The sequence below is a fragment of the Phalacrocorax carbo genome, chromosome 1, assembly GCF_963921805.1.
Source record: "Phalacrocorax carbo chromosome 1, bPhaCar2.1, whole genome shotgun sequence".
NCBI lineage: Eukaryota > Metazoa > Chordata > Aves > Suliformes > Phalacrocoracidae > Phalacrocorax > Phalacrocorax carbo.
Genome location: NC_087513.1, coordinates 80097953 through 80125429, shown reverse-complemented (window position 1 = coordinate 80125429; position 27477 = coordinate 80097953). Strand labels below are relative to the sequence as shown.

The 27477-nt window shown below is 44.3% G+C and overlaps 1 protein-coding gene and 1 long non-coding RNA gene across 3 annotated transcripts; one reads left to right on the top strand and one right to left on the bottom strand.

Annotated features, from left to right (window-relative positions):
* Nucleotides 1–43: 43 nt before the first annotated feature.
* On the top strand, nucleotides 44–10645 carry LOC104041102 (cyclin-dependent kinase inhibitor 1). Of its 2 annotated transcripts, XM_064461867.1 has the most exons (4): nucleotides 73–179; nucleotides 1368–1580; nucleotides 4197–4639; nucleotides 8715–10645. In XM_064461867.1, the coding sequence occupies exons 2-4, from the start codon at nucleotides 1576–1578 to the stop codon at nucleotides 8780–8782; spliced, it is 516 nt and encodes a 171-aa protein (XP_064317937.1). In that variant the 5' UTR covers nucleotides 73–179; nucleotides 1368–1575; the 3' UTR covers nucleotides 8783–10645. The 2 variants fall into 2 exon arrangements, with proteins under 2 accessions (XP_064317930.1, XP_064317937.1); XM_064461860.1 differs by lacking the exon at nucleotides 1368–1580 and having other exon boundaries at nucleotides 44–179.
* Nucleotides 10646–11353: 708 nt separating this feature from the next.
* Nucleotides 11354–27060, bottom strand: LOC135315202 (uncharacterized). The gene is made up of 3 exons (XR_010374650.1): nucleotides 17056–27060; nucleotides 16494–16643; nucleotides 11354–14889 (listed from the first exon to the last, which is right to left on the bottom strand). It is a non-coding gene; the product is annotated as an uncharacterized LOC135315202 (long non-coding RNA).
* Between the last annotated feature and the right edge of the window lie 417 nt (nucleotides 27061–27477).

Below are 27477 nucleotides of genomic sequence, written 5' to 3'. Positions count from 1 at the left end.
GCTCCGCCGCCGCCGCCGCCGCCGCCAAGAGGGGCGCCCGCCCCGCCCCGGCGGCACGTGAGGCGGGGGCGGGGCCGCGCCATGAGCCCGGCGGCCCCCCGCGGCAGCGGCGCCCGGCCCGGCCGCCTCCCGTCGCTCCCCGCCGCCGCCAGGGAGGCGGCACTCGGGACGCCCCGCATGTAAGTGATCTCCGGCCGGGAGCCCCGGGGCCGGGGGGGAGCGGGACAGCCCCGTAGGGCGACATTGCCGGTCCCGCTCGGTGTTGGGTGCGCACCGCCCCCGGTTCCGGGGGTGTAAGCAAGACGCGGGGCGCGGTTGCACGGAGGACGGCCTCGAGGGGCGGAGCACCCTCCCCGCAGCCTGCCGGCGGCGCACGGCGGGGACTTGCCAGCCCCGGCCGCGGGGAGAGCCCCGCTGCTGGGAACGGCTCCTTCGTGTGTCCCCCCCCCCACCCCCGGTTCCCCTCCGCCGTGCGCGGGGCGGGCTCGCCCGGGACCGATCCCCGCCGGGGGCAGCACCGCGATGGGCGCCGCCGGGGCACTCGGTATCTGTTGTTGACGGTTACGACTAATAAATCCCGATCTTGCAGGCACACCTACACACACACACCCCCCCCCCCACAACATACGCACCCCCCCCCCACCCCTTTCGCCTCCGCACAACGGGGATGTGTGCCGGGGACAGACGGTGGCTGCGCTGCCGGGGCAGCCGGCGCCTGGGGAGGCAGAGAAGAGGTGCAAGGATTTAAAGGCAGGGACAGGGGCTGTGGGTCCCTTTGCACCCCGAAGGGACGGAGAGACCTTTTTTCCAGCTATGGTTTTAGAAAAGGATGAGTTAAAGGTACCTGAGCACCTGCCACAAGCAAGCTGTGCATCTGAAAACGAGATGTATAGCAGCTAGCAACTTTCAGTATCAGAATTGTTTAGGAAACAGACCTTCACTGAAAGAATGAAAATGAAATATCCACAGCATTAATTCCCTTGCTTGTTGTCTTTTTTCTTTTTAACTCATGCATACATTGCAAATACAGAAATGTGAGATAACGTTCCTCTGATGCTCTGAAAGTTTGATGCAAGAAGCAAGCGCTTATCTGCCTAGGAAGTTTGTGTTTCTTTTCTCAACTCGTTAGAGCTAGCACAGAACTGGAGAGATAACAGAAGTGGCCGCTGCTGGTGCAGAACTCCAGCCTTCAGCGTTTGTCCTGTATCGTCTTGGCTCAGTAGGGACACGTGTATGGATAGGTATGAGCTTGCCAGAATGGGGCTCACAGCTTGCGCTCAGGTGGCACAGAAATCATGGCTTAAGAAAGAAAGGACCCTACCAATAATGTTTTTGCATTTCAGAAACATTTTGGTCTTGTTTTACAGGTGTTTTAATACACCCATGCAACTCAGACTAAGCTGTGGGAATAGTGACGGTGCAGCTTTGGAGCCAAGACCTGGAAGGAGTCCTGGAAAAAGCGAGGGGCCGCATCCTGGTTCTGATGCGGTTAACTTGCACTGACTTCGGTAGGGCCAGGATTTCACCCTGGATGCGACCATAAATAATGGAAACGGCAACAGGCAGTATATACACATGATGTAAGTTTAGAAGAGTTAGAAACATTTGTGATTCATGACATAATTAAAAGCATTAGGAGGAAACTTTCCATAGGGAAAGGTTATTCTATAATTATCCTCTCTGCTGACTTTTTATCTTCCTTTGAAACACCTGGAATTAGACAGTCTTAAAGACAAGGCACTGGATTCGCAGGCTGCACTGGAATAGCCATAATCATTAGCAGAGCAAGGCAGAGTCTTTCCTAATTCTTTCCTGTGTGATATTAAAATATGCTATTAGGAAAGGCCATAGTTGTTTGTTAAATACCCTCTTTCTTCCTAACGCTGGTTCACTGATACCAAACAGTCGGTTCCTTATACGTATGAGGAAGGTTTCTAAGAAAGAGGAATATTCCTGCAAAGCGCTGTGTGTCCTTTCCTAAGACCTTTTGCCTTTTCCTAAGACCTGATTGCCTTTGAGTGAACTCAGTTTAAGCTGCTGAGGGCTTGGCACCAGATAAAGACGCAGTGGAAGTGTGATTGCTGTTAACTATGGTGACAGCTAAGGGTGAGGCTCTGTGCAACCCTGGGAAAAATTTTGTGTTTGGGGATTCTGGATGCCACCTAGAGGATTATCCTTGTTGTTGTGCTCTCAGCTGCTTTTCCTCAGGAAAAGTGCTTTCCTACCATTCCTAGGTCGTGCGGGGAGCGAGGAGCATCTGGTGGGCAACTGCCAGCTTTGCTCTCGTTGGCAGCTGAGTGCTGAAGGCTCACGACAAACGCGCTGGTGTAACCACGTGGTGCCAAACGCACTGGTGTAACCACACGGCATGGTGTGGTACCGCCGGAGCAACCTGGCTGGGGCCCAGGAGGCACTGTAGTCCCATCAGTCCTAATGATCAGCCCCAGATGATGTCCAAGACCAAACAGGGCTACTCTGTTTCCCTTCCTGGAGCTCCATGGGAGACATCAGCCTCCAGAGAACCGCACCCAACATTTGGAAATCAATCATGCACCAGAAGGGCAGTCCAGGCCCGGCGCTCTCTGGTTCAGTGAACTGTGGCTGTGGGCCATGCATTTGGGGAACACTGGTTCAGAGCTGCTGAGGGCAAGGAATAAGATTGATGAACAGATGCAGGAGCCAGTCCACCTCTTTGGACCTCTGCTGCTCAGGTGTGTTATCAGCTGCAGAACTGACACTCAGCTTTCACCTAGGAGGAGGTAGCCGCATCCCTCAGTATCTGGGTTTTCTGTGGCAGACTATGTGCAGGGCCATCTAAGTGCCAACACTGCTCCGTTGCTGACAAGCTCTTGATGCTGGAGCCACCAAGTGACATTTTCAGAGTAGGCACTTGGGGTGTGATTGTGAGGGATGCTCAGAGTTCACGTGGGTTAGATACAACGCTGCAAAGATAATGTGTGTGGGGGGTAATTATACCAGTCACATCTGGGTTTGTGTCTGTTGCGGCTGAAGCACCCTTTGAGATGTTGGAGGCCAAGCCTGAAGCTTGAGGTTCTGCAGGAGCTCTGCTGCTCTGACTATCTGCATGGTCTGTAGCCAAATGAACAGTTGACCTCTCTCAGCTCTGTCCCCAAACTCTTTATGCCCTTCAGAATTCAGTAGTGCAACAAATCCAAAATTTGGCTGTTTGCTGGTGTTTCTGTGAGGTTTTTTTTTCAGCCTGTCCACTGCCACACATCAGAGCTTGTGAGAGGGGCTGAATTTTGTGGATCCGGAAGAAGAATTGAATGACCTTTAAGGTCTATTTTCAAGCTCTTAGATAAATTAAAGACCTGGTGCAGGAATTAGTGGGTGAATGTGTTTGGTATATTTATGCCCTTCTGGCCTATGAAATCTGCAAAATGCCCTATTTTCTGTCTTGGCGTGTCTCCACCTTACCTTCCAGAGGAGGGTGCAAACCCCACCTCTTCTGTCCCCATGCCAGCCTGCCAAATGGGGAGTCAACGTACTGGTGCTTGACTGGGATTTGCCATTGTAGGAAAGGCAGTGTTTTTTAGTGTTTTTTTGTGGGACCGGGACCATTTCTCAGGCAGTTGCTTCAAGAAAAGGGAATAAAAATGTCAGGCAAGAAACCGGTGATTGCTCTAATCATCTTTAGCTTCCAACTTGGCTGACACTGCAAAAACAAATGGTAAGAGTAGTCAGGAAAGAGATACTACCTTCACTGTAAAATCAAACGTCTTCTGTACTTCACTGATTGCCATCACCCTTCGTTGTCATGGAAATTCTCTTTCTCAGGCCCTTCGCCTTGTTTAAGGTGATACACGCAGCCGTTTTTTCCAAGTACCACTTCTGTGCTTGCTGTATTTTGGTGCACTGCCTCAGGGGATGTTGTCCACTTCCTCGTGCATCTCTGTCCCCTAGAGCAAGCCCTCACTCAGTGTACTCCGAAATAGGGGTGCACAGAAGAGGTGAGGGCTTTTCACACTTCCCCATCCTTCTATAGACACATCCTCTAGATGGGAATTCTCACTCTGGGCTAGAAATTGGGATAAATTTCTTTCAAAATAGGCCAAGATTTCCTGTAGTGGGATTAAAAGTATCTAGGTTTACTGCCACACACCCCTGAAAGAGTGTGCAGTGCCCACTAAACTGAGCATGCAGAGGGTAGCTGATGGTCTCTCTGTCCTTGGCAGGGAGTCACTGCTGTATACACTCGCCAGAGAGCAGCACCAGGGAGAAAGGATGGAGCAGAGCCTGGGGAAGATGACCCATGCCCGGAGGAACCTCTTTGGCCCTGTAGACCATGAGCAGCTGCGGCAGGACTTCCAGCACATGCTGCGCAACAGCATCGAGGGTGCCCAGCAGAAGTGGAACTTCGATTTCCTCCAGGACATGCCAGTGGAGGGGCTCCTGCAGTGGGAGGAGCTCAAGGGCCATGAGGCGCCCACCTTCTACCACAGCTGCATGGTAGGAGATGCTCGGAGGCCACTGCAGCACTTGAACTGCCCCCTGGGCATGGGGGACAAGGATCGCCACTTTGCCCAGGTGGCGCTTACTGAGAAACCCAAGACTTCCAAGAAAACAGGGGGCAAGAGGATCTTGGAAGAAAAGAAAAGACGACAGATGTCTTTGACAGGTGTGTGAGACCCTGGTGTGGCTCAGATGATCAAGCCTGGTCCCAGCAACTGCTTAGAAATTCTCTGGTGGGCCCGTAAACCAGTCTTGCTTTAAGAAAGTGCAACTTTTCAAAGAAGCATCTACAGGAGGAGGAAGGCACACCCTAAATTGATGGGTATTGGGGCTTGTGTTTTTCAAAGGTGCTGTGCCACAACCCCTCTCCTGGCCCTCAGGGGCTCTGTTTAGGGCTTGTCACAGAGCAGTAAGATAACAACCACTTCTTGCAGAAGGGTGGTTGGGATGGTTAGGAGAGTTAGAAGTTTAAAAAGGCAGTCTAAGAAAAGTACTGAGGTGATTTCTCAAGCAGGAACCCAACAGGAAAACAGGGTTGCCCATCGGATGGGAGTTTCTGGCTTTTTGCTTGCTTTTAAGTTTGGCCATGTGCACCCTTTCCCAAGTGCAATATGGAAAGCCATTCAGCCAGCTGAGCCCTAGGAGGAAGACCAGAAACCAGAGAGAGCAGCCAGGTCTCCTGCTAACTTCAGCTTGGATATCATACTCAGTGAAGGCATCCAGGAATTTTAAGGGCAAATTGATCTTAAACTTGGCCAGGTGGCAGGAGGGGCTGGGTTTTCAAATGCCTCTCATCAGGACTTGCTGCCAGATGTACAAAGGAGTGGGTTTCAGCACCCATAAAAGAGCTTTAAGTTTTTCAAAGTTCTCAGCATCCTGCATGCTAAGCTCTTCTGAACATCTGGCCCCTCATTTTCTCTTCTCAATGGGATTTGAGTTTGTTTGAAAAATCTAATCCCATATATTAGATTTCCCTTGTCTGTATTGGGGTTTTGGTTTATCCAAGACTGAGGTTTTCAAGATGTAGAACAAGGATTTTCTTTTGGGAATTTGATGTGAGACACCAGCTTGAAATTTCCTAGAAGATAATTGAAGCTAAAGTTTCAGGAAACACTTTCTGAATGGTGATGTTGATCTCAGTTAAGTCAAACAATAGACCAATTTGCTATTTGAGTGTATATAACTTAATTGCTAGTGAGAGGTTCAGGAAGAGGTTGGAGATTAACGAACAGTGGAACATTGCACACTGGAGTACAGAACAATGATATTTAATGAGTGCTCTTTTCTTCTCCAAAGCACTTTACAGCCATTAACTAATTAACAGTATAATTTACAGGTAGGAGTACAGAAGTGTAATTCAGAGCACAATGTTGTGATGTTTTGAGAGAACTGCTGTTCAATTGTAAATCTCTCACAAGGTGTGTGGGAGTAAATTATGCAGATATTTCCAGGGGATATTTTTCTTCTGTTTTGTTTTCCCCAGGCAAGAAACATTTCATCAGGGGATGTGGAAACCAAAATACCACGATGCACGCTGCACTTTCCCACATGTGTTTTTATAAGAGAAAACACTTTAGTCTAACAACAGTACCCTTCTCCCCAAGGAATCTAGGTGTGTGAGATGGGCCAGGAGAATCATTTGCACTCTCCTCTCTCGGTGAGGCTTGGAGATCAGTCCATCTCTCAACCCTTCTCTCACAGGCGCATGCACACACACACATCTTGCTGCCAGCTAAAGGATGCACTGGAAGTTTTCCTCCTGTAGCAGCCTTGTCCCTCTGGGCACTACTGAAGTAATTGAGGCAAAACTGAGCCAGGGAAAAAGAGATGCCCGCTGATATGGTCTGACCCCATGGTTCCACCCCTTCTCTCATCTTCTGCTATCCTGTAATGAAAGGCTAGTTTAGGAGGTTGGATTTGCACCTGAGGTTGGATTTGAACCCGAGGTTGGATTTGAACCCAGTTATCTGTTTTCTGCTGTAGCCAACAACACCCCTGTGATGCTTTACGTTAAGATCCAGCAATGTGCATATAATTTAGCCTTTCAAAGACAGCTGTGGCCCATTAAATAAGTATCAATATATTAAAAACCAACCATGGGGTTTTGTGGGCATTGGCACCTCCAGAGTGGAAGGAGCAGAGGTTTGCCTGCTTAGACTCCTTAGATACACAGAGAGATAACTAGTATGAAAGTAGATTTTCCATTCTATCTCCCAACCCTTTTATGTAGACTTACTCTGTCTCCATTCTCTTTTTTTCACTGTGGACCGAGTGTGGTTCTGCTCTGTTTCTGGGTGAGCCTTAAGTTTAAAAGCAGCTCAGATACAGGCTAAAAGCCTTTTTCACTTTCTCCTTTTTCTTTTTTTCTTCCAAACGTTTTGGCTTGCCTCAGTCTGATACACTTAGACCTTGGCTCTCCTGGGAGGCATTCATACATCCTTGCCTCCTAGCGAAATGCCAAGAGAGAGAACTGGTAACAACCGTATGTTTTCACTAGCCAGTCCTACTACTGAAGGAGATAGTTCATGCAAGATGGCTGGGGAGAAAATGGGGTGGAAAGGAAAGCAGGTATTTAGGTAGGTATATTTAAGCAACAGAAATCTTTCTGTCCTAGGTCCCTGTGGCCAGGCTTTCTGACTGACAGGCTGCAGGCAGCATCCTCCTCAGTACCTTAATTATGCCAGTGCAGGTGGTCTTTAGGGTCCCTTAGGCAAACCAGCCAATTTCCTTGGACTCTGTTTAGTAGCTTAGATGGAGGCCATCTGAATGTGGCTCTGGGGAATCTGCATCTCCCTGGCTTTTAAGTACCTCTATCAGTTTTGAAACTAGGCTCCATTATGTGGGCATCTGAGCAGTTGGTGTCTTGCTAAACTTCACAGGCATAAATGGGAATACTGACTTTTTGTCTTTTCTGAATTTAATCTACTAAGTATAATTCCTAATACATTTCTTTCCCCAAAATAAAATGGAGGATAGCCATATAGAAGTCTTTTAAATGGAAGAAATAAGTAGTAAGGATTACATTTGGCAATATAAGCTTGTTTTTCTTACTGCTATTCCTTTCCTCTGCTGTTCCACTGAGAGATTACAGTAGGTTATAGTAATAGTGGGATTTGCTTTTCTACTGAGTTAGCAGTGTATGCTCCTGCCTGGGAAAATATACTCTCCTTGGGATCACGTTCTACTCCAGAAGTTTAACTTAGGGCTAGCTCAGGTACCACTGCTTTCCATCGCACTGTGCCATGGTGCCATGCAGGCATATCCTTCAGGAAGTGGGCTGCAGGAATCCCCTTGCATGAACTTGGCTGTGAAAGCCTACAGAATTCTGGTCATCCCACTGATTATGTTCTGCGTTGAAATGAATGCAAGACTTGATGCTGCTAGGACTCAATAGGTGTTGCCAATTTGACTATATAGAAAGCTGAGGTTTAAATAGCGTGGAGCCCACATCCTCAACTGAAATTGGAGTGAATTCGTTACTATGAATACAGACAATTTACGCCAGGTAAATCCCACGAACTCTAAATAAGCATCTAGCTTCCATTTCAACTAAGAATTCTGCCTTATTTACCTGAAAAAAAAGTATGTGTTTTTTGTGCAAGGCTGGGAGGCAGAGAAGGAATTTATAGGGAAGCTCCTATGGTTTCTGAATCATGGTTCTGTAGTTAAGGTTGATCTACATTTGCACCTGAAACAAAGATTCAGCCACCTGTATGTTAGAAATTGTAATGGGTGTTCTCCCCATGACCACGGTGCTGACTCTCTGAGCAAATAAAGTTAAAATTCAGTGGTAGTGCAAGGTTTTATGCAGTCCTCCATGAACCCACAGTTTGATCTAGTAAGCAGAAAAAAAGCGCCCCACATATATAGTTCTTCAGATCTGATTTTGCAGAGTATTTTTTCATTATTTTTAAGGAGGAAAAAAAAAACCCTATTTCCACCTAGAAAGCACTGCAGCCATGGATCTAAAGTTTGGAGTGAAATGTCACATTGCTCAGCTTGCATAAGAGGGTACAAAGTCTTTTGATTTCAACTGGATAAAAGCCACTGCATTTCCTTTGTTTTACTTGGTATTACATAGCTTTATGTGGAACATGCTAAAGGTATTAATTTTGTTCATTCACGAGACACAGAGAAGTCTAAATGACTTCTTCAACACAAAAAAGAGATTTGAGAGATTTCTTGAAAAGCAGCCGTTCTCAGTGTTGTAGCGCTAATTCTTTATATGTGTTGTTCTCCAGATTACTACTTGGCAAAGAAGCAAGTCAAAGCGAATATGCAAGCTGCTGCAAAGAAGTCAACTTCTTGAAAGCAAGGAGAGGATTGCTCTGCACCAGAGAGGCTGGAAACATCTGCCAAGCTTCCTCCACCTTCAAAAACCAGGTGTGCAGGCAGCGGACACTTAGGGGCATCCCACAGAGATGTATTCCTGACAGCAGCAGTGAAAACAGAAAATACTTTCATTGGGATGGGGTCAGGCCAAATCGACTGGAATCACTTTGATGAGAAATTGCTGGCCTTAAAAATCACTGGTAAGCAATTCTGGACACTACAGAAGTTGGCTAACGCTAGCGGTTTAACGTGCATTAAAAAAATCACTGTACATGAGAAAGCAGTAAACAGTTAAAACAACTGTATATGTGCAATAGTGTGCTTGGACAAGTGACTGTATGGATGAGGTCTTTGATACTGTCACATCTTTACGTACCCTCTTTTTTGGTTTTAGCAGGGTCGGCTCACTGAGTTTCACCGTCTCAGTTTTACAGGCCTGGCACACTAAAAAAAATTCCCAGCCCTTTCTGTGACTTTTTTTATGATACAGAATTTTGTGCTTGAAACTATTCAGGGCATAAGTAACAGCACTTGGGCACCAAACATACATATTGTTGGGATGTAAATGGAGAAAGCTGAAATTATTTGCAATTATTTGCATTTATATAAGCAGCCATTTTACTCTGTAGTTCTGCCCGCCCCCCCCCCGAGGAGTAGGTAGTTAAACATGAGGTAGTTAAACTTATATGTTATGGAAAGAAATTTTCAGTTATATTTTTGTATCTTTCAAGTCATTTTGGGTTGCGCTGTTCCATCTAGGTCTGTGAATTTGTACAGTGAAAAGGAAGATAAAATCTGCTGTGCTTTTGTCTGCAGTGTTTTAAAATGCCTGCTGCTTGTAAGAACATAGTAACAATGAGGGAGATGGCTTAGTTGCAGTTTTGTGCTTTTTATTCATACTACTCATCTTTCTATAAGAAGAGAAAGGGCATTAGTAACACTGAAGTATTACACATACAACAACCTTGGTGGTGTATGGATTGCTTTTCTATGGCATTTATTAACATATACTTTTCCGTCACCTACTTTTTATTTCCCTTTCTTATTCCCCTAACTAGTTGGGATAATTGAGGTTTTAAGCACATAATAATCAGCAGATAAACCAGAAAAAGAAACCTGTAAAATATACGCTCTAAATTATACTGCTGCATATGGCCTTAAGATGCATGCAGTATTTAATGAGCTCATTTGGAAAGAGCTCTGTAAATGTCAGGTTTTCAGAATGACGTGAGATGATGGACTGCTGCTTTTTGTCTCAAATCTAAACAAACCAAGGTGCTTCTTGGGTAAAAATGAGCATGCTCATGTGCGTGTCAGGTGTATGCATGAGAGGTGGTGCGAGCAAGTGGTATACCCTGCTTTACATACAACATCAGGAGGGTTTAGTGTGTTTCTTTTTTTCCTGTTAAGAGCTATAAGTGTTTAGACATAAATAATAGTTGATTTTCCCCCACATGGCACAAGGCAGTGATTCTACTGTGTTTCTGCATGCTGAGATAAAGATGCTCAGCGAATTGCAGGGTCAGACCCTGTTTCCAGCTACATACAGGGGTTAGGAACCAGCCTTGCTCCAGCTGATGTCAAAGGGAGTTTTACCCAAAGGAAGCAAGATGATGGCCAACCTGTCAACTGCTGCTTGCAGTGTCTTCAGTGTGTTTATGGGCCTGGCCAGTCTGTTACACACTTTTCAGCCTGTTGAGATGTAGCATAAAGGTGTGGGACTGGGCTTTTTGTATGTTTAGTTTTATTTTTACTTTGGTTGTGATTCAAACATTCTAATCTATTTTTCTTTCTTAAAGTGTCTTGATTTTCTCTAATTAAGAAAAATTGCACAACTGTCTCTCCATGTGTTTGTGATTTTAAAGCAGACCACTGGCACTGTGTACCTTTTTGGTTTGTAGCATGGTTACTTGCAGAATTACTTTCTGACCAGGATTGCACGAGCTGTCCATAAAAGCCCTAAAGTCTGCCATGCATGAGGCTATCGTGAAGTAGCAGGGTCTTTTTCTTTTAAGGGGAGAACGGATGCTTCTCTTTATTGGGAGAAATAACGACTGTCAATGTACTGCTGTCACAAATGAACAAGAAAGGATTTTGGGTTTTTTTTCATATTAATTCTAAAGCAGCTCAGAGCTCAAGCGTACATTTAAAAGGAAGTATCTGCCTTAAATGTTTTGTAATCAGGATGCTATAATGTCATAGGAATTCGTAAAACAATTGTTTAAATTATCAATAACAGGTTTTGGATACCAATGCAGATACGGGCCTTAGAGTGGAATTTCAGTATATTCACACTGAAGGGTGGAGATCATGGATGAGCATTCGGCCTGTCCGTGTTTATAGCATCTTAATTAGCTGTGATTGTGACTGGGAGCTCAATGCTAGGATAGAAAAGAGTTTTCTGCTGATTAGACAAGGTGGGTTCTTTCTGCTTGCTGATTACAGATTTGTTAATGTTTTCTGAAATGACAGAACACTGGAGATGAAGGTAACACGGTAACGCAGAAGGCGGCAGAGGAAAGAGAAATACTGTTTTCATACCAGTGTTTGAAATGGGAAATTCATATACTTGTACCAGAGGGCCTAATCCTGCCCTGGTGTACAGGGTGCTGGAACCACCTTAATTTACACCAGAGGAGAAGTGAGGCTGAGATGTTTTGCACTACTCCTTTTATTTTACAGAATAAATGGATAAGCAGATAACTGTGTAAAGCCATTGCCTCCTTTCTACATGCATGGGTTTTAAAAGATAAAGAAAAATTGTTTCCGCTGTATTTTTGTGTGTGTGACAGCCAAAAATAACAACAAACCTCTGATTAGTGTCTGAGCTTCATCATCACCAGGGTAGATAAAGCATATCTGTGTTTCATTATCGTGCTGATGAGGAAACAGTGAAACACGGACTATTTCATTATGTTCTTTATGTTCAACGTGTGAATTGCACTTTCTTGTTTAAAACAGTATGCACAAAGGGATATGTCAGTATGTAGCAAAGCCGTAATAATAATATTTTTTAATAGTAGGTGGGTCTAAAATATTCCCATTCTTTAAATGAGGCAGCAGACCTGATTGAAAAAGCAGTACACTGAAGCTTTGGTCTGCTTCATTCCCTGGGCATAAACAGTGTGTTGAACATACCAAATTTAATCCTCTAACAAAGCCATTCAGGGCTTAGTTGCTGACCTGTGAGTTTGATGGGCTGCAGGGGTCTGTGGATGCCCATCAAACCCCAAAACAGCACTTTATCATAATGAGAAGCAAGGGGATGTGTTCAGGCATTAAAGACAGGGTAGCAGAACTGGTTTAAGGTCTTGTGTGGCTGTGTAAGGAGTACACAGCAGAAGGGAGACTGCATCAGGAACCCGCAGCGTCCTGTAACCTCAGTATGCTGGTAAGTAGGTACAATTACATCTACCTGAGCCCTCCTTCCTTCCCCTTTTTTTGAATAGAAGCTGCATGCGTGACTCAGGGCCATATACTACTCAACAGCCACAACCTAGCTTCCGCTGATAACCACGGTGTGACCCGCCTATACATTAGGGAAATCAGTAGCTCAGATTTTTTCCATACGAGATAAATGTGTCCCACGTGCAACATAACCTGAGCTGAAAATGGTACAGAGCAAGTCCCAGAATGCTTGTTTTATGTTTCATACAAACATGGAAATAATCTCTCGGTTATGAATTATTTCATTAAATTCCTTGCAGCAGCAACTGGAGAAGGTTGTTTCACTTGGGTGAAAAAGCGAGGAAAAGAGATTCTCCATGTACTTCCAGTTATTTTCAGGTTGATGCAAGTACAGCTTTTTTTCTACTTAAAGCAACTCTTCTGCAAACTACTCTGAAGTACCCTTCTGTAGGGTAGTATTGGTTTCCTGGAGAAGCTATCTATCAGAGGGTCTATGTTATACAAGGTACTTTCTTTCAGGTATTCATTTTGCTTTGCTTGTTTTGTTGCAATGCCATAGATGCAGCTGAATTCCACATAAGCAAGCCGGTGTGTTGAACCATTAGGTTGTTGGATGTGGATATTTGCAATGTCATCAATAAATTCTGGTGCATAAATGTTTTAATAGCAAAAGAAATCGAATTTTCTTCTTTTTAGGCATGTTCTTGTTTTCTTTCTGCACTGCTCTGACCTGGCCTTTGTAGGCTGATCCCCTTGTGCTGTTCCATGTTCTACAATTCATCACTTCCACGCACAAAATACTGGCTCAAGGCTGTGGGGTAATATAAGCTGAGATGACCTACAGCCCAGAAAATGTGTTTCTGCAGCGGATATTTCATGGTTTCCCACTGAGGTGTCACAAACCATATAGGAGGAAACTTTTTTTTCCCCCTTTCTTCATTTTCTGAGAGTTTTTTTTTTTTGCTTAGGAAATGCTGCCTCTCTTACTTTCCTTTGGCAATCTGTTCCTTTGGCAAGAAATACGACTATCAGGTGTTTAAAATTAAAGTTGTTAAAATCAAATTTGCAAAGGCAGGAGGGTTTGCCCCAGTGTCCTGGACATAGTCCAACTTTGGTAATTGTGTCTCGCCTAACTAAATCCTTCTTGCAGTTTCATGGCATTCTTCCTGTCCTGCTGAAATCTGCTATGGAGAGCTGCTGTGACATGACATATTAAACATCTGCCGTGTTGTTACCCAGAAGTGGCTGTGCTTTAACAGGAGATGAAGTGATTTAAAATATATGGCATCCATACACACAGACTTTTTCATTACAATGACTTCTACTGAACTGGAGGAGTTACTTAGGAGCAGCACTTCTGAAGAAAAATCAGCTCAGGAACTAAATATGGATTTAAAGGTCTGATTCTCTAGGTCCCTCTTTTAGATGATCTTTTCCAAACTCATCCCTTTCTCTTATAAGGAGGTGCTGAGAAGTGGCAGGTTCATGTGATCATCTGTGTTTATAGGATAATAACCTTCACTCTGCCCATTAACCCCTCCTTAAAGGCAAGGAGAATTCCAAAGCACTGAGCAGCTTCAGCAGTCAGGGGATAAAACCAACACGTACGCACCTGCTAAATGAATATTTTCCCCAGCTTGGTACGAACGTGACATTTCTTCCTGCTTAGTTACATCAGCAAGAGGCCAAAGACGGTAATTCATCCTGCTGCGATGCCAGTGGGCCAAGGTAAACTGGCGATTGGAAAGGGGTGCCCTGGGCAAGTGTTTTGCAGCACTGGCTGGGGACCTCTAGTGGTCCCTGAAACTTTAGGAGAGGATCCACATACCGATTAAAACTATTTTCAAAAATGAAAACCAGGCACATTCTCACAGTATAGCAGCAAGGAGGCAAAATGGAGAAAATACACAGATGTGCAAATATCAGCCTGGTGTTTTGCTGCTGTAAATGAAAACGTTGTGGCAGCAGTAATATAATTGGTCTGATGACTCATTTTCCTAAAAATTTAGGTGGTCCTTGGCATGAAGAAAGTGGAGAAACACTCTTGTGATCCCATTGGAAAAGGGAAACTCACAGGATCAGGGTGGTGCATAACTCTTGCTTCTGGTTTTAAAGAGTCAAGGCATTTTACACTTCGAATTCATAACATGATACTGAGCAGAAAAACTTTATTATGAATATTTTTAAATTCCCATCCCAGATATATCCTTGGAGCTGGAGCCATGCCACTAAGTATGTGATGAATGAAATCTCTTCAAAACTCTGATAGAAAAACTCCCGTTCTAATTGTTTTGGATCATCTGCATCCTGCGTTTGGTTACATGGGGTAATAGAGACCATCTGTCTCCCTTCTTTCCAATATGTGGATGTATATCTGTGTGCGGAGCTGTTTTTGCTGACACAGTGCATTGACCCTCCCAAACGTGCATTAAGAAAACGTGTGTACCCAGGAACAGCCAACCTTTCTGACCTTACAAGCCACATATCCAATTCTTCATACAGCTGAGAACCCTGAGACGCACATTTTGGTATGTTGAGGAAAGCAGCGAACTCCAGAAGTTAATGGGAAACGCCGGTGACTCCCTTTTGCTCCCACCAGTCTGTTTGGGCACTAGGCTGGGTCCTGAAGCAGCACAGGGCTGCTGTTGTCAGCAGCAGCATCTGGTGCTGTGTCCCCTAAAGGGAAATAAGACACACTGTCTGAGTCTTTGTCCTTACATAGGGTTTTATACAACCTTTTATACAACTCACTTGTACACCTCATCGTGGCCATACAGACACGTGCACACAAAATCTCACTAGCAATATCAAGACCCTGTGAAACAGTATGTTGGTCTAAGAGAGGAAAGATAGAGGTGGAGACAAAGGGTGGGGAGGCTCATGTTAGGTGCTTGAACCATGTAAAAAGAGCATCAAGATCTCACCAGCCCTTGGGGAGTAAAATTTTATTTCTGTTCAAGAAAAATGTGCAGTTCAGTGCATTTCCTCGTGGTTTTAGAATCAAAAGCTGCAGTGAAATTTCATTTTTCTTAAAACACAGGTTACTTTAAAACCGACATCAATTATCAGCTAGCTTGTCTGGCTGCAGGATGGTGGGAACAGTGCTGCTTGGGCCAGGGGAGCAGTGTACCTCCCCCTGCCTCCATGGCAGGCACCACCTCTGAGGGTTTCTCAGCCGAAAAAAATGGCAAGGGGATTATTGAGAACTGTAAATCTAGTGCAGTGGAGATAAATAAGCTTTACAGTGCAGCTTCATTAAGCTACAGCTCCCCCTTCTATGAATGCACCTTTTGCTGAGATATTGCAATAGTAGACCTTAAAGGCAGCCAAGCAGTACAAGCATATTTCTTCACTCAGATTAAAAGCATTGTTTAAATTCTTGCGGCTAGACAATTTGTCTTGTCCTTTAAAAAAAAAAAAAAGAAGCCCTACTAAACAGCGAAGCAGCATAAAGGGGTTGGGACATAGGATTGAGACTGCAGGGAATTTTTAACTTCCCTGCTGCAAATCAAGATCAGCCTTTTTACCTTTCCACAATCTTTCTGCCTTTGTTATTTGTGGTTACCACAAAATCTTATTCTAAGAGTCTCTCAGATGTCAGAATTAGATAATGTCTCTGGAAAACAGTGCCATGGTCTGGATAAACATAGCCATGAGTAAAATATTTTATGTTACAACACCTTCCATCAGCAAGAGTCTGGGGAAAAAATATATAAACCTACATATTTATTATTTAATTAATAAAATGTTTATACATGTTATTATTTATTATATATGTGTATCCATATATCTATATATAAATATCTAGAGATACATATGTATTTGCATCTTATACACAAGGACTTTTTTGCCTGATAGAAAGCAGTCCTGTTCCAGGGATGAACTGGAGCAGCAGATGGGTAACACATACACTCACGTTGCCTGTTACATACCAAGGAAGCAACACAAAGCTCTTCCTGAGAGAGGGGCCTTACAACGGATGTGTCACAAGCTAGCCCAGCACTGCCAAGGACCAGGAGGGCATCCATCACAGAACGCAACTTGGGAAACACCTGAGGTAATGTGAGATTTACTGGTGGCCAGTGGCATTTGTTTGCATCCCATCCCAAACGCATCAGGCCATGCTCAGCAGAGGTGACTGTGGAGAATACCTGTGAAGTTGTAGGGCCATGCTGTGATTTTCTGTCTTACTACACACTATCTGTCAGGGAAAAGACTGGCCAAAAAACATGGGCAGAAGGAAAAACAAAATAAGGATGCTCACCTCTAACTTGTCCTACCTGGAGCAGAATAGGGTTGTCCCCCAGCACCAAAAGCCTGGTGATGTCAATCTCAACAACACATCTCCCAATGGCTTTTGTACCCTAGGCAGTGGAGCAGGGGATGGATAGATTTCAATAGACAGTATGTGTTCATGGACAAAAGAATACCTGAATAAAAAAAAGAAGCAGTCACTTGTCTACAGCCACAGAAGCATCAGTCTCACCAGTGAAGAGAATACCTGCCACAAATCCCTGAACTCCATGTGTTCACCCAGCCATACACTTCCCATGGTGTCAAAAAGAAGAATATAACATGACTTTCCTGAAAACAAATTGTTTACTGTCTCCATGACAGTCTGTAACTATTTTGCTGTAATTTGACATGGGAAGAAACCATAATTTACGTCACTGAGGTATTAACCTGCTTTCATCTGCAGCCTGTTTTATGGAGGAAATCCACACTAACAACTCAATAATATATATGTAAACTTTGACATCTTTCAAGTCAGAATAAGCAGATTCATCCATGCAGCCACAGCACTCATTCAACAACATCAGCTGTATAAAGTGCAAATCTTACTCGTGCATTTTTCAGTCCCCACCAGGGTGTTCCATCAGCATGACCAGCGCTCAGCAGGGGTGTAGGATCCAGCAGCAACTTTGCAATTCCAGATGCCACAATTTGCTTCAGCCCACTTCCAGCTTTTTTTGTTGTTGTTGTTCTTTTAAACTTCTCCTCTTAGGGAACAGTAATGAGATTGTCTGATAGTTTCGTGAAGGTGAGTGTCTGATCAGTGTCTGAAAGAGAGGAAATGACAAAGCACCCAAGTTCTTGTTCTCACAGAGCAAACCCTTGCAGTGAGTATGTTGGTGCTTTTTTCTTTAAAAAAACCTCAAACTTAGGGTTTCATGCTAAGTGCAAATGAGCAAACTGCTCTGCCTTGCATATTTGTACATGAATCCAGTGCAGTTAAAAAAAAAAAAAAGACTATTGAAGGCATTGAAAAAAAAATAAAATCAGTGCATGGAAAGGGGCTTAATACATTCGCAACGTTATTTAGCTCTAACAAAGAGCAGCAACCCCAGATGACCTTCTGGCTCCTGTCTCCACCCAAGTTCCTGGCCTCTGTTCAACGTCCTGGCAAAAGTTGCAGACATCCGCAACACAATGCCAAGTAGCTGTTTTGTCTGTAGATATGTAATAGAGATTAGCCGAGTGGTGGTGGGGAGCTGCTACACATAAACCAGCACCTCCAAACAGGGAGCTGGCATCCAATTCTCATCAAAGAGCCTTTTTCCCAGCAGTGCCAAGCACCTCCTCAAGACTTCGGTGGCCGGGTAAGAGAGAAAAATTTCCACCTCTTCAGCTTGGGGGGGGGTTACGTGCTCCCCTCCCGAGACCCCTCCCGCGTCAGTGCCCAGGCGATTCTTTCATGTCTCATGTCAATGATTAACTCGATGGGACGGGGCTCCGCTGCCCGTGTGAAGGATGGATTGAGCGCAGAGCCCATTACATCATACCTTTCTGATGTGCTCAGCCATGGATCACTGATTTGCCTCCGATTGCAAGCTAGCGAAGCTGACACTTGAATGGAAAACAGAATGTAACCCCATGCACATGGCTTGTTAACACCTCCTGTGTGTGACTGCTTTTAAAGAGACGCCTGAACTGTGCCCGTAATGGAAACGGCTTTTGTTTTCCTGTAGTAGGCTTTAAAAGAAAAATTTCGTTTTGACTTTAAATACTTTTTTTTCCCTCCCTCTTTCCACCGGAGACAGGAAACAGTTCTTTCATGCGTTCAGAAATACAAATTATGATTGGCAGAACATTAGAGTGAAGAAAAAGAGCTTTTGAAAGAGATCCTGGAGGAGCGATCAAGGCAGATTAAAGGTTAGGCCCTGCACCTAGCCAGCCAATCTCCTTAAGTCAGACACCCCCAGCTCTCCAGAGTTTGTTTGTATTTTTGTCACAGAACTGGCTAGACCTGCAATTTCAGTAAAATGCAAAGTGGGAAGGGAAAAATGCTGGGCTCTCCTCCTTCTCCTTCTCCTTCTCCTTCTCCTCCTCCTTCTCCTTCTCCTTCTCCTTCCTTATTTATGAGGTATAAGGAAAAATCAACTGTTAAACATTTTACTTCAGCATGTTTTCGTTATTACCATTTTAGCCCTTTACCAAGACCACTGTGACTGGGGGATGGCTGCAAAGGAAGCTGGTGTAAAACATGTTAATTCTGTATGACATAGTATGTCCATTTATAATTTATTTTATAGAATATGTAATAATTATGTAATATGTTATTAAATTCTCATTGGGCTAATATGTCAGATTAATTTAATAGTGAGCTGTCACGAGAAATCAAGCAACAGAGCATGAAGTCTCAGTTAAGCGCACAGATTCAGTAAACACTTTGGGTTTGTTAGGAGAGGCAGCCTAGGCTGCCTGCCATGAGGCTTTGCTTCCTGGCCTAGCCAAGTTACATTCTTGTCGCTCAGGAACATCGCTGAGCAGAAGGGCCAGAAGACAGTAGCACGTTGAAGAACATTTTTTCCCCCTCTCAAAACGTCTCCACAACTGATGAGTGGATCCAATCATGGCATGAGAAGGGGCACTCTGGAGTGCATAAAAAATGCTTGGCAGAAACCTTGCTGTAATCATTCATGCTTTGTTTCTGTGACTAAACAAACAATATCTTACAAGAAGAGAATAAAAAAATAAATAAAATACTTCCAGCATTGGCCACTAATTTGTAAATGGAAGAGTGACAGATGCCAAACTCATTTGGCTCTTCAGCCAAGTAAATAGAGCATCATAGTTCAAGGTCTGATGGGGAAATCAAGATGATACAGGAGAGGGTCATTCAGAGAGAGCGGCAAGTGGGCAGAGCTGTTCTCTCTGCCCCCAGGTTCCTTTTCCTCCACCTCTGGAACAGGTTGGGATTCGTCTGGCAGCACAGCTTCATGTGGGAGGATGCTGTGCGTATATGTTCCCTCTGGGAATAATTAACCAAGGTCAACATTGCTGGATCCTTGGATGGGAAACTGTCAAGGAAAACACAAGCGCTACAGAAAGTGGTGCTGGTAATTCATTATGTGGGAAACGATCCCTGAGCCAGAGATGAACCGAGCCCTTTACATAGCACTAAGGACCTTCATGGCAGTATTGCTCCTGGTTGTTAGCTTTAATCTCACGCTGCACAACATCTACACTGCAAGCCCCTGATGGCAGCTCCAGACCCTGGAAGCTCTGCTGAGGTTTTGTGTCTGAATCCAGCCGCCTCGCCTGCCCTCTTCCCTGCCTCTCTCCTCAGAATATTTGGCATTTATTCAAGCAGGAGAAGTGCAGCACCACTACCCTCAAACACTCTGTTTCTGACCTCCAGGCACTCCAGCATCTCCCTAGCTGCTTGCACTGTCCCTAGGTAGGAACGTGGCAGGCGGGTTAAATAGACGGACCCTGCAGCATGAGCAGCTTTACTGCGGTTTACTGGGTATTATCCAAGGTGGACACAGCAGCTGTGATTGATGTGGTGTGGTGTGGTGTGGTGTGGTGTGATGTGATGTGGTGTGGTGTGTGGTGTGGTGTGGTGTGGTGTGATGTGGTGTGGTCTGATGTGGGGTGAAAGCACGTGCAATTCCAGGTTTTTTCTGCAGCAAATCAGCACGTGGTAGTACATATGGGGAAAAGCTGCTCACTTCACTTTGGCTGCTTGAGAGCAACTTCCAGCCTATCCCAAATAGCACAGCAAGGGCAGAAAATGAAGATCCTAACAAACAAGTACCATTGCACTTTTCACAGAAACAGGCTTTTGAGACTCTGAACCATCAGTGGACTGTAACGCTGCCTGCTCAGCCCTCCTCTGCTGAACTGCTGTATGGGGTAGTATCCACCACACGCATTGCATTGTACACTAGGAGGACAAGCATGGCCACTGTACTTTTGCCCAAGAGATAGCAGCATTTTGTTTTTTGGAGCACTGATCTGTATCCAGTTTGTAAAATGCTTCTGAATCCTTTGAGAAGGAAGATGTCAATAAATGATTTTTGTCCTACCATTGTAATTCCTCTCCTCCTCATTTTTTCTCCAGTTCCCTGTGCAACTGAAAACCCTTCTTCCTTTCCCCTTCTGAACAGGGATTGCCTGATTTTTTTCAGCTAATAATGAAAATAACAAATGCATACTGGAGACTTCGAGAGAGCTGTGCTTGAGAGCACTGATATGTTGTGAAGATGAGAGGGTGAGAGAAGAGACCTTTGGCTGTGATGAGACCCAGATGTCCCATTCTGGATGTGTCCAGCAAAGTTACTATGTCAAGTCTTTGTTTAAATTGGGTCCCACTACACAAGTGTATTTATTAGCATAACAAAGTTGCAATGGCCAAGAAAAGGAAAAAATTACTTGCCTAATGGAAATGAATTGTGCAGCATAACCTGGTGGTACATAGGACTCTATCGTGGTATTTAATGTCTCTCCCCACAGTGAAAGAAAGAGTCTTGACACAGGCGCCAGTAGGTCTGCAGAGCCATTGGTAGACAGCCAGGGCATACCATTTAATGGAAGGACATCATTAAATATGCCTTTATTTTTATTACTTTGTAATATTATTATGCAGCTGAAATAAATCACAAGTTGTTTTTAGTGGGATTCAGTCACAAGCCACAAAAGCAGTGAGCTGGGGGGCTTGCTTCCCAATCTCACTGTAAGCAACCTTCTGTACTCTGCAAAGAGCAAAACTTTCGCATGAGAGTCAGCCCATGACCTTTTGCTCTTTCAATATTTATTAAATGCATTAATAAATAAGTACGGCTTCTTGAACTGCCAGGACCAAGTTCTAGGCTTCTGCAGCCCAAGTCTTCAGGCAAACATGGGCTGCAGAGCCCCCAGACCAAACTTGATGGCTTGCTACTGATTCTACGTCACCACCTCACTGGCCCAGGGCTAACGTGTCAAAGGAGGATCAGGAGACGTCTGGTGGAGACCATAGGTGTTTCAGCTATTGTGCACAGTTCCTGCATGGCTCCCAGATCCCCTCCAAAATCAGGAAAGCGCAAAGGTGCTGCATGCTCACCTACGTAGTTAGCTGCAGCGCAGCATCAGTGACCTGGAGGGAGAATTTGGTTCAACCTCCCACAACCAGATGGGCAAAACATGAAGTCTCCAGGCATGCAGCAGAGAAGTTAAAAAGGAGACATAAAAATCTGTGCTTGACTCTTCACCAAACTGACTGTGAAAAAATATTTCAGAGGATTGATTGTCCTAAGAACCCACTCCTCGCTTCTGTACATCAGTGAGGAAGCAGCACATTGTTTGGTTTTAAATAGGATGGACACCCAAAGCTTTTCTACACAGTCACATATTTTCTTATCTCTCATGGAAGTAAGAACTTCGACGTGCAAAACATTCTGTAGAAAAACTAAATATGCCAGCAGGATATTATTACCTATCGTGAGATAACTTTAGCTTAAGACATTTTGTGTTTACTCTGCTCCCAGTCCCCTCTGAAAAAGCTGTTAGGTGTGCAAGCTCTCCCTTGAACATTTCTTTTTTTAGTTTATACATGCTCAGATTATTTCAGAGGGAGGAAGAACGGCAGTCAGTGATTTAGAGAGTACTGCTGAAATACTGACATTACTTGTGTAAAACACCCATTAGTTCCTTCTTGTCACCTCTAATATGCCTTTTTATTTCTTTTTGTCAGGTAAATGTTAACAGGAGGTTTATCATTAATCACCTTTGGGTTTTTGTAAGGGTTTCTATTATTCACATGAACAGTGTGTGTTGCAAGACTCCTTTTTTCACTATTTAGATACAAATTATTCAAAGCTTCAGTTTTGGCTAAGCTGAAGCCAATCTGAAATAGATAAGCTTTGCCTCAAAAGGGAACCTCAAAAGCCTTCAGCTTAAATCCAACTGTGATACAAGTATCACCTGTTTGGATAATGAAATGTGTGCAGATGAGAGAGATGAGTTACTGCGCTTCAAGGTCAAGAAGAAACATTAACAGTATGAGGAGGTCATTCCATTCATCCATTGCGTAAGTTCAAAAAAATCCTTATGGCCTGCTCTTTGCTGCAGTAAATTTGTATCACAGTCAAGTTTATTCTTACTGTGGCAAGGAGCAAAATGTGGGCTCAAAGGTAGGTCTTATCATCTGATGCACAAATGTCAGAAAGGAGAAGAACGACTGCTCTTCCAAAATTTTCACTCCTGTGAAACGTACTTCTGTTTGTGACCAGAAACAAACTGGAAGAAGATATCTGCTATTTTGTAATCAAAAACTGATTTCTACAGAAGTGACATCCCCCATGACTTCCATCTATTCCTCTGTCAGCAGCACATAGCTCGTGTTCACCATGTAGGTATGAGCAGCAGCAACAGCAGCAGAAGAGATAGGATCTGCTCAGGATATTTTCTTTCTAAATGAAAAGGGGTTGAGGAAGAGACAACTCCAAGTAACATGAAAGAGAGTAAATCTAGGCCCAGCTGCTGACTGGTTCTGCTACAGATCTCCCAAATCATCTTATCTCAGTGTGCTTCAGAGTACATGTCTAAGATGACAACTCCTTTGTACAGTCACAGCAGGAGGAAGCTGTGAAGGGGAGGGAGGAGATCTGGGATACAGATGCAACCACTCTGACAGCTCCCAAACGTCAACAATATGATAGAGCCTCCAAAAGGCCAGGTCCATAAGCAGAAATATTCAGTCTCACCTGCCAGCATTGGTTTCATGATTAGGCCTTGGCATCCTTCTGAGGAGGAGCAAGGTTCCTTCTGTATTTTTGATTATCCTGCAGCTCCTGTTCCTGAACTGGAGGAATGCCTCCTTACCACATCTTCTTTATATCCCTCTGCTGCGCACACACACAGACACGCATACACAGACACACACACAGAGAAACTTATTTGCATTTGGGATGTGGATTACAGCAGGATTCTGTTCATAAACCTAGAGAGACCTGTGCTCCCAGGCCTGACTCTTCAGAGCACTAATTCCCCCCTCCCTCTTTTGCTATGTTTGCCAGTGGAAAAAATTAGCAAACCCTATTTACAAATATTTTTGCCTCTTGGCCCTCTGCCTAATGCTGCGCTATTAAGGCTGTCGTTGTTCCACTAAACAATTGCCAAATGTTTTTGCATGCATGCATTGGCTTGCTTTTGAGTTCAGATATTCTTGTTCCACCAACTGCCACCCTTTGCTTAATTCAAGGTGAATGCTCTAGACTTCAAGCTTGTCAGAAAATTTCCCCTCTATTACAACACTAAAATATACTATCCCAGCAACAGTGGTAAAATTCCTGCACTAAGACATTTTCCTGTGAACAGTTTTTCTGTCCCAGCCTCTCCTTTCATGACAGAAAATGCTCTGCTCACATTGGAGCAGCATGCTCCAAAGCCTTACACTTACATCAGACAAGGTCAAAGAGGCTGTAGCCAGTGAGACCTCAGTGGAATTTGGGCACCCAATTCCAAAAACTGTGTCCTGGAGAAACGTTTTCTCAGCTGGAGCCTGATCCCGGAGACAAGTAATCTCCATTTCTGCAAGCCCAGAGATGTCTGAGCAGCTTAGTGTCTGAGTTACGATCAAGGAACAAAATATTTCTCCTCCTCTTTTCCCTGAGGCTCTTGACCTAGTAACCATTCTCAGAGCATATTTTTCAGGATTCTCCTCCCTCCAAAAGGCCATGGTGGCCAACACTTTCTTTTAAAGTACAGAACAGAGTAGTGGTCCACATTCACCTTCCTGCCCTCTTCCTTTTTACACCCCTGTTGGTTAGAGCACTGGCCTAGAAAGATGGGTACCTGCTTTCCCATCTCTCCATCTCTAGGGACTCAGTCTCCTGGGATGCCCCTAAGGAGCATCTGCCATCCAGCTGGGGACCAGATGTCCAGTTAGACTCGTTCCCCACTACTCCTGCTGAACCTGGGCCAGTATTGCTCAAATGACTGTATTACATATGCCCCATTTGAAGGATCACTGCCATAATGAATTATTTCTTTCTGCCTTTTCTAATCAGTGGAGAAGTCTGTCAGGTCTACTCTGTGCCTGTACAGGCCACTTTGATTAGGGATTGACGCATTAGTGTCTGGTGAGCAAATAGCAAGGGTGATGGTAATGCTACATGCTTTGACACATGCCTTCGACATACACAGCCCATGGATGGCCTCACCTTTCTGTTGTACATATTTGGTACTCAGACAAAATACAGACTATATGCACAAATTTTAGCAACTCTATCAATAAAAGGAAACTTCACAGAAGTGAAGTTGAAGTGAAAGTGAGCTCATTCACTCTTTTAATTTCTGTGCAAGTACATTCATGCTTCTGTGTATGGTGTTTAGTCCCAAATGTAAGGGTGATACAGTTTACTAGCATTTCAACAGCAGCTGAAAGAGCCAGTGATAAATGGATGTTGAAGAGCCGTCAAAGAAAGCAAGTTTCATATCTGTAATTGCAAATGGTAGCATGGGAAATGTGATTCTGAAACAACAAAAGAAAGATTTATGTCTCTAATGAAAACAGCTCCAATGTCAGATACAGCATAACTTCCCAGACAAGATAAAAACACAAGAATTCTCTCCAGAAATTACTCAGTGAAAAATTCTGAATAACAAATGCAGATGAGAAAATTGCTCAGACAGTTTGCAAATAGGAAAAAAGGAGGATTAACAGATTTATTAATCATTATGATTTATGCATCTAGCTTTACTAGCAATGCAAGACAATAAATTAAAGCACAGCCAAGATTTCCTCCACACTATTTGGTCAGTGAACCTTCATCCTGCCCTAAAGCAGTGCTGGTTTTAAGCCAGTCCTGCCAAGCCCAGCAGTGTTTCTGCAGTCATGAAATGCCAACATAGAATATCGAGATGGTCTTCAAGAAGAGCATTCCAGCACTTGATTTCTTGTCTCTGCAGTTGAAAACTGATGGTATAGGAGATATGACTGCAGACTCATAAAATCTTGTCTGTATAGCCTAACCTATCTAGTTTATGGTTAACCCTGAGAGTGAAGGTGAGCCATGCAGCCTTTAGTTCAGGCAACCGCACAGAGCACAATACTTTGAAAGACTGCTGACTCCCATCCCAACCACACACCAAAGCCCAATGCCCATCCCTTCCCTGCTCTCATAGCTCAGGCTGGCACATGTGGAAATCATACCTCTTCCTTTGCTGTGTAAACATGTCTCATATCATTGATGCCTTCTTGGCCCTCTGGTTTGTCATCACATCCAACTGTACTGATTTATCCCTACATCTGCTCTCAGGAGGGAGGGGACAAGTTAAAATGCACTCTTCCTTTTATTTAGCTGTTCAGTAATAACAAACACTGAGCAACTGATCACACTTACATAGACAAAGCCTTGCCTTTTGGACTTGGATGAAGATGTTTTTTCTCCTGAATTCCCTCCCTCCTGCTTGTCAGACACTAATGTGAATACTCATCTTGACCAGAAGGATAACAAAGCTTGTTGTCCAGGTGTAAACACATCCTCTGGGAAGATTGCAACATGAGCAGTTAAGCCTGATTCTTCCCATGCTGGTCACTTCCTAAGTGACCGCTTGATGAACAACCATGCTGGGACAGGCTCTGAAGAGAAAGTCTGGAGACAGAGTCATAAGGACTATTGAAAATCCTGGTCTTGACCATCCTGTCCACCTGTTCAAACTCTGCTCCAGGACTGTGTCTCTAACTAATCAGTGACAACTTAAGACACAAGTTTCTGATCTTTAGATTTATATTAAGAAAGTTTATGATGTTGCAAGAGTCAGTGACAGTACACTGGAATCAGGTAGGGTTTAAATGCTTCTTCAGAGTCACAGGAGCACAAAGCCACCCAGCGCCTCTTTTTATTATATTTCCAGATCACACCGCAAAACCCTAAGATTGCAAGGATGGACAACATTTTTAGAATACATGCAAAATCTCCTTAGGTCTTTTATACCCACTGTGAAAGGAACACAGTCAGTCTCAGCAGGGATTAGAGTCAAACCTTATTCTGTAGCTAACTCTCCTAGCCTGGCCTGAGTTGCCCCACTGTGACCAACTGCCCTTAATTAAGGAAAAGGAAGCAGGCAGATATCCACTTTGCCTGCCGCATCATTAACTCCTTTTTATGAATGCTGACAGACCCTGTACTCATCTCAGGCCAAGTCTCTGTCACGCCCAAGAAGCGGAATTTAACCTTACTGGTGACCTAATTGTGGCATCATCACAAACAAGGTCTTACAACTTAGTGCCATAGAGCATTAAAGACAACCAGACAGTTCAGTCTTTGCCATTCATTTCTTAATAAAAACAACACAGGTGTAATTGTCCTTGCTCAAAATGGAGGTGACTTAATGCCTTAAGAACTGGGTAAAGCTCTGTAACCTCTCTCCAGCTCCATTCAAGCACTCTTTCTAACCCACTGGGGCAGAGAGGACTGTGCTGGAGGTGTTTCAGTCCAGTTTGATAAAACAGCTGTTAAATATCACCAGCTATTAAAAACATGCTGCTAGGGAGACCCTGCTCAATCCTTGCTGCATCCTTGTGCTTCCCAGTCTCGGGCTGTGCACCATTTCAGGTCTCCCCAAATCCCTTAGGGTTACAACCAAGAAAGCTGCATCCCACCCTCCCCAGAACCAATGTCCTTTATCTTGCTTGAGGAATGTGCATCACCTCTGTATTTTAAGGCTGAGGTAGAGCCCAAAGATGCGAATCAGGCCAGGTGTGAGCACATGGCCTAAGGGAGCCTGCCCAGCACAACTTACGATGTGATAAAGCAAGGCAAACAGAGGCAGATGGGCTGTACACCAGCAGCATGTCTACGGTGCAAGTCAATGCTGGTTTTAAATAAATCTTCCCCCCCTCACAGAAACGCTGTGTCCAAGGGTCCCCTCCAGGCCTTTTCAACAACTTCATGAGAGACATCTGACCACCAAGTCCCTTTACAGCATTCACTTTTAAACATGGCCCCAAGCCCTTTTATAACTTGAAGACCAGAAGGTAAGTAAATTACATTA